General features: G+C 41.3%; 1 protein-coding gene across 2 annotated transcripts; it reads left to right on the forward strand.

Annotated features, from left to right (window-relative positions):
* Window positions 1-219: 219 nt before the first annotated feature.
* Window positions 220-7,035, forward strand: Tent5a (terminal nucleotidyltransferase 5A). Of its 2 annotated transcripts, none has more exons than XM_046432171.2 (3): window positions 220-437; window positions 621-1,185; window positions 2,276-7,035. In XM_046432171.2, exons 1-3 carry the CDS (start codon window positions 418-420, stop codon window positions 3,050-3,052), a joined length of 1,362 nt encoding a protein of 453 aa, XP_046288127.1. In that variant the 5' UTR covers window positions 220-417; the 3' UTR covers window positions 3,053-7,035. The 2 variants fall into 2 exon arrangements, with proteins under 2 accessions (XP_046288127.1, XP_046288130.1); XM_046432174.2 differs by having other exon boundaries at window positions 221-382.
* Window positions 7,036-7,309: the final 274 nt, after the last annotated feature.

The raw sequence follows: 7,309 nt of genomic DNA on the forward strand, positions 1-7,309 counted from the left end.
CGGGTGGTGGGGGTGGTGGTGGTAAAGGGCGGCACCTTATGCAGATGAGGAGGGTGTGGCGAGCGCGCCGTGCTAGGGCCCCGGAAGCACGGAGAAGCCCGGTATAAAAAAAGTACTGAAGACATTTCCCCCGCACAACTGCTAAAGCTCCAGAGACGGGAGCGTGTGCGGCAGCAGCAGAAGCCGCCACCTCCGGGACCACTCAGCGGGAGTGACAGAGGCGCGGGTGGGGGCGAGGGGCGGGAGTGGTCAGTGCGGGCAGCTGGGTCTGGGAAAGACGAAGTCGCTAGCCTTTGCAGGGAGCGCACTCGCAGCTCCTGGAAGTATTGCCGCCTCGCGGTTCCTCCTTCGCTGCGCTCCTAGAAGGGGCGGCCGCCTCCAGGTGACACAGACGGGACTCTCGCTTGCACTTTCCAGATGCATCAGAGATACTTTTGGTGCGGGGCTGCTCTGCGGGACGCGGCGCGCGGCTGGGAATGACCAGGGCTGGGGGAGGAAGAGACTGTGGAACCCCAGGGCCGGAGGCGATTCGGGGAGGGGGCGCGCTCTTTGCTATATGAGCCTTTGCTCTCCGATGGTCCACGTCCTTAGCATACTTTCCCCCCATTCTTTTCTTTTAGGATTGACCAGGGCCAAGTGGCGTTCGGCGGACACTACATGGCGGAGGGCGAAGGGTACTTTGCTATGGCCGAGGACGAGCTGGCCAGCGGCCCATACATCCCCCTGGGTGGCGACTTTAGCAGCGGTGACTTTGGCGGCGGCTGCAGCAGCAGCTTCGGTGGGAACTGCTTGGACTATTGTGAAAGCCCCACTGCTCACTGTAACGTGCTGAACTGGGAGCAAGTGCAGCGGCTGGACGGCATCCTGAGCGAGACCATCCCGATCCACGGGCGCGGCAACTTCCCCACGCTCGAGTTGCAGCCTAGTCTGATAGTGAAGGTGGTGCGGCGTCGTCTGGCGGAGAAGTGCATAGGCGTCCGCGATGTGCGCCTCAATGGCTCGGCCGCCAGTCATGTCCTGCACCAGGACAGCGGCCTGGGCTACAAGGACCTGGACCTCATCTTCTGCGCTGACCTGCGTGGGGAAGAGGAGTTTCAGACTGTGAAGGACGTCGTGCTAGACTGCCTGTTGGACTTCTTACCCGAAGGGGTGAACAAGGAGAAGATCACACCACTCACGCTCAAGGTAAAGCCACTGGAGACGGGCTTAGGTCCTGACCCCCGCGGAGCCCAGCCAGGCTTCGGTGGGGAGCCTAGGGCAGAGGGAGTATGGTTAAAAGTCAAGTATCCGCGGTTGTCATGCGTTTGGGAGCGCTATTTCTATTATTTATTATTTTCTCAATGAGTGAACTAAGGTGCGTGGATGATATTAAGTGTTTTAGTTTACTTGGAGCTTCAGCGCCACAACTCTCTGCCGCTTCCTCCTATGCACCCCCCCCCCCTTTCGCTTCCTTCTTATGGTTTAACTCTTGGCTTTCCTTGCTGGAGTCTTATCTACAGTAGATTCTGAAAAAGGGAGGAATGAAACAGTGTAGTGTAAATAATATTTTTTTCAGTCATTTTATAATCTAATCTTTGGGAAAATAGCAGCCTGAAGCAGAACTGAGTCAATGGGTTTTTTTATTGTATTGGAAAATATGAATAGATTTCGTCGCTGCATTCAGCTGACTCCATGTGTTAAAGATATATTTGTTGATTCTCCGCATTGATTCACATTTTAAGGGTATAATGGCAATCTCCACTACCACACGGTGGTTCGAGTCACATTTTCTATTAGTTTAAATTGTCTGAGGACAATTTAGTTCATATTTGATTGTAACTCTGCAGTTCCTCTGGAGGGACATACCAGTTACTGATAACACTGATTGCCTCAGGGAAGGGGAACTGGGTGGCTGGGGACAAGGGTGAGAGGCAGACCTACATCACTGTATACCTTTCTGTGTCTTTTTAATATTATGTGGCTACTGTGTGAATGTTGTGCCTATTAGACCATTTTCAAAAGTCAGACATGACAACAGAACCTTTAGTACTCTGCTATGTCTGCCAAAAGCCTCAAACTATTACTTCTCCTCTCTTTCCCAGACAGTTAAACTACTCGTTAAATGGATTTTTTTTTTCCTGTTTTCAGAAGACTGTTTAAGCCTACAGGTAGTGTTTTGCTGAAACTTGACAAAAGGGAGAGAACAAAATAATTCTCAGCTGTGGAGAGAGGATGTATTTATTTATTGTTTTTTTTTTCAAGGTTTGCTCATCTTGTTTTATCTTTTAAATTGTAGGAAGCTTATGTGCAGAAAATGGTTAAAGTGTGCAATGACTCTGACCGATGGAGTCTTATATCCCTGTCAAACAACAGTGGCAAAAATGTGGAACTGAAATTTGTGGATTCCCTTCGGAGGCAGTTTGAATTCAGTGTAGATTCTTTTCAAATCAAATTAGACTCTCTTCTTCTCTTTTATGAATGTTCAGAGAACCCAATGACTGAAACATTTCACCCCACAATAATTGGTGAGAGCGTCTATGGTGATTTCCATGAAGCCTTTGATCACCTTTGTAACAAGATCATTGCCACCAGGAACCCAGAAGAAATCAGAGGGGGAGGTCTGCTTAAGTACTGCAACCTGTTAGTGAGGGGCTTTAGGCCTGCCTCTGATGAGATCAAGACCCTCCAGAGGTATATGTGTTCCAGGTTCTTCATCGATTTCTCAGACATTGGAGAGCAGCAGAGAAAACTGGAGTCCTATTTGCAGAACCACTTCGTGGGTTTAGAAGACCGCAAGTATGACTATCTCATGACCCTTCATGGAGTGGTGAATGAGAGTACCGTGTGCCTGATGGGACATGAAAGAAGACAGACTTTAAACCTTATCACCATGCTGGCTATCCGGGTGCTAGCTGACCAAAATGTCATCCCTAATGTGGCTAATGTCACTTGCTATTACCAGCCGGCCCCCTATGTAGCAGATGCTAACTTTAGCAATTACTACATTGCACAAGTTCAGCCAGTATTCACATGCCAGCAACAGACATACTCCACTTGGCTACCCTGCAATTAAGAATCATTTAAAAATGTCTTGGAGGAGGGGAGCCATTTCAGACCAGATTGGGGGGGTGGGGAGGAAAAACAAACAAACAAAAAAGGAGTGACCCAGTCCTAATTTGGGATGTGTTTTGTGCAGTGATGATATGTTCCTGGTTTTAAGCTTGGCAAAGCTCATGGATCTTTTCTTTGGTATGGGAGCATGATCTCTAAAAAGTTTTCCTCCTTAATTCTCCTCTTTTCCTTCTACCCAACTGGATTCTATCTTGAAATAAGACACCTGTCATTAAAAACAACCAGGTCCTTCTAAGATAACAAGGGAAAAAATATGCTTGATGACAATATGGGTTTGCAGCAACTGCTCCCATAGCTTTGCCATAGGAGATAAAAAGTGGTAAAGAAACTTTTAAGGCAGAATTCACAAAAGGGAAAATTTAGAGGAATAAAAAGTCTTATCCTACCTTGTTTATCAGTTCAGGAGTTCAGATAGTAACTGTACAGGAAGGGAAGCTCTCATGTTGGGATTACTATCTGAGGCTCTTAGTAAGTGCTTTCTGTGGAATGATCCTTTTGTGCTAACAGAAACTGCTTGCTCCAAGTGAACAGTAGTAGGTTGGTGCAGTTCTCATAACAAACAGCAGAACTTATGATGACACAATCCATTAATTCCAGCTGTGTGCATAGCTAGCATTTTTAAAATGTGAAAATGCAAGCAAAAACAGCTGTAGCAAAGAAAATGTGCTCAAGGACCAAAGATTAACAGATTAAAAATACCCTAGTAGAAGAGATATAGTAAAATTTATAAAGAGTTACTATATTTGTTACACACCAATATTCATCAAAGTGCCTGTTGCTTTCTGAAAATTTGAAGTGGAAAATTATTTTATGGTTTAATGATTAATTTTATTTTATCAGGGACTCAAGAAAATAAAACAACATATAAGCTTGTGAATAGTGGAGGAAATGCCCTATTTTTCTTGGCAAATAGCTGCATTGTTGGTGTGATATTATCTTAGGTATGTGTGTATATTATGTGTATATATATGTACATATGACATGTACATATATATGCACTACTTTGATTATGATCTAGAACAATGTATCAAATAGGAAATGTTTAAATACTGTGTGCTTTTATGTTTTTAATAGAATGACATGAGAAGTGGGCATATTGCAATGATGAATTAAAACCCACATCTAAAAGAATTGAAGCAATTGAAAGGAGGAAACAAGTAATATATTTGATAGGAAGAGTGGAGGTAATACATTTTTAGTGAGTTTTTTTTTGTTGTTTGTTTATTTGTTTGCTTGTTTTTTTCATTTTTTTTTTTTTTTTTTTTTTTTGTGAGCCAAAGAATCCCCCAAATGGGAGTATATTTGTTTGGCAGAACACTCTTTTTTTTAAAAAAATTAACTGCCATGTTGACAGTTTGAACCCATTTTTTTTTTTAATAATTGTGTTCCTCCATGGTATATAATATCATGGATTATGGATCAGTGATAGGCTACTTAAATCCCTAAAAATAATTTCTGGTGATCTGAATGCTACTTATTAATATTTAAATGAACTTAAATAAATGCATTCTGCATTTCTGTACCACTAGAATTTAGTAAATGTGAAATGACCCTTTTTAAAGAATATTTGCACAATTGCATAAAGTTTATATATGAGATATATATTATATATAACATTTTATAAATTTATGCCAATATGAAACATCTTTGATCTGGTTGTCACACTGCATCTAAATATTTAGTACTGTACTTACAATTAAATCACTTTGCATTAAGTCATACCCAACTTTATTTCCTCTTTTCCAAGAGACCATTTATACTTTTGTGAAATGAACTGTCATTACTGTTTTCAGTTTGATGACAGCTAATCCTAAAACTGCCCCTTCTCCCTCTCCTCTAAACATTGGTTTCTGAAAATACATTTGTTAAAACAAAAATAACACATAAAAACTTTCCCTTTGTGTTGTGAAACCACCTTATAATCCCCATCTGCCCTAATAGATGAATGCTTACTATGATAATTCCTTTTTGGACCCAACCAGAAGATTTTTGTCATCAGTTAAAGAGGGACTAAGGAAGAAAATAGCATCCGCCTGTTGGCAGTGTAATTTTGCTTGTCTGCCTGTTTGTTGTCTGGGCATCTCTTAGATGCTCAGCTCAATGCTATGTTAATCCAGGTAAACCTGTCTGGACTACCTTTTATGCATCTTTCTTTGAAGACTTAACAGGAACCTGGTGGTTTGGCTATAGCAGCTTCCCTGTGAATTCTATCAGAGCCTCTGCACTGCCACTCACTGTTTTCTAGGGAGCTCTTCCTTCCCCATGTTGGCTCAGTCCTGGGTTTGAAAAATTAATTGCAAAGTCCCAGGGATATTATTCAGTTTGCAGATTAAGCCTGGCACTCATTTGTCATAAACCAGAGCTCTGTCTGCTTAGGTGTTTTTAAGTTTTCTAAAAGAAAATAAAGGGAATGCTTAGTACAGAGGAGCAACTGGTGATCTGCTTTCTTCTCATCCTAACTCTTGACACATGAGTTGTCTACTATTTTGAAGAGTCTGGAAATCTCTGGCTCTACTATAGCAGCAAACTGCTGTTAATGTATGACACAGATTTTTGTTTGGAGGAGCCTTATTTGATAATACACTTTTCATTTATTTTCTCAAGTATTTATTTTTTTTTCTTGCTTACTTCAGAGTTGGTAGCGTAGTTGGAAGTGCCAGCACCTGGCATTCGGATAGATGAAGCTATACTCAAGACAACTTTCAGCAATTACTTTAAGACATATAATTTATTTCTATTTTGTATGTACTATAGTCCTGTGCATATGTAGTTCAACATACAGTGGAATATATGTCTCTCTTTGTGGATGTGTGGCTTAAAAACTTTGAATGTCTGATGAAAGCAAGCCGTGTGTATAGGTCAGAAAAAAGAAGAGCTCTCAACTCCTGATTAGCGCCTGTGATATTGTTGCTTTTGTTTATCTGGCCTAGTGTGCTGTTACTTTGAAACTGGAAGAAGTTTTTATCTTTTGGGGGCTCTTTGTACCTGTCCAATCTGGCACGTCAGAGAACATTTACCTGTGACAGTGCCCTTTTGAAAAGTTACTTCAGTAAATCCAACTGCTTCAAGAACACTTACACCAAGATGGACTTTTCCCTTTCAGAAATGGGATCAAGTATCTACTCACTTTGGTATTGGGTGGACTGTTTTAATATGGTTCCAAAAAATGCAAGATGGAAGACTCTCTGTAATCTATAATCCAAACCAAGAAGGAAATGAAATGAAAAGTGAACACAGCTGTTTTTATTGCCCCTTTCTGTTTGCTTATCGTTGGTTGCTTTACTGTGCATAAAGTTGTTTTCAATACAATACTTGTTAAATAAATATTGTGAACTATTTTGTAAATGAAGTGTATTATGTTGAAAGCTGTCAGCAGCTGTCAAAAATAAGCTTTTTTGTTATTGTTGAAGATGAAGTGTGTTCGATGAAACCAAAAAGCCAAAAAAAAGTGATTTCATATATAGCACCTATTTGAATATAATCTTTCTTTTAACATTTCTTTTAGCATAGCCTTTTCAATGCTAAGAAAGAATTTCTGTAATATTTTGTTATAATAATGGCTTGATAACAAAGAAAATGGCAAAAGTACAAAGTGGGAAGATGTCTGGGTAACTTAGTGAGAGTTGCTGCCAAGCTTTGCAGAACGGAGGAGGCTCTGCCCATTGGCTGTCTCTCCCTCCAACTTCTCTACAGCCATGCCTAACTCTGAGGCACCCTACTACAGCAAGCTGCACCTTGGGTCACTCTTTTGGAATATTTTGACTATAGTGTGTCACAGGCAGAAAAGGAGTTGTTGGAAAATGGACTTTTAAAAACTGACATGTTTGAATCAGTACTAGAGGGAACAGATTGTGACTTTTGTTTACAGCATCCAATATTTGGATTTTTTTTGTAAATAAAAAAGAAGTTATTTTTTTCTATTGATTTGTGTCTGCTGTCTTTGTATTTGTGCTGGCTAAAAATGATGTCCTCAGAATCCCAAACCACGTCCATGTCCATTAGGAAGCATAAGGCAGTACATGTAGACTAACCTTCAGCAATATTCTCATTGGATTACAGTGAAACCAGCTTTAAGCCAGCCTATCTGACTAATCAATTAATTCCATAAGAATCTTGCCAACAGGTGACAAACATTTTTGTCTGTGTATGAACTTAGCAGTGTGAAATGACCCAGAAGACAGCTGGTTTTCAGTGTCAT

The sequence above is a fragment of the Marmota monax genome, unplaced genomic scaffold (genome assembly GCF_021218885.2).
Source record: "Marmota monax isolate L192 unplaced genomic scaffold, Marmota_monax_Labrador192_F-V1.1 WCK01_AAM20220418_F8-fsc00013, whole genome shotgun sequence".
NCBI classification, from domain to species: domain Eukaryota; kingdom Metazoa; phylum Chordata; class Mammalia; order Rodentia; family Sciuridae; genus Marmota; species Marmota monax.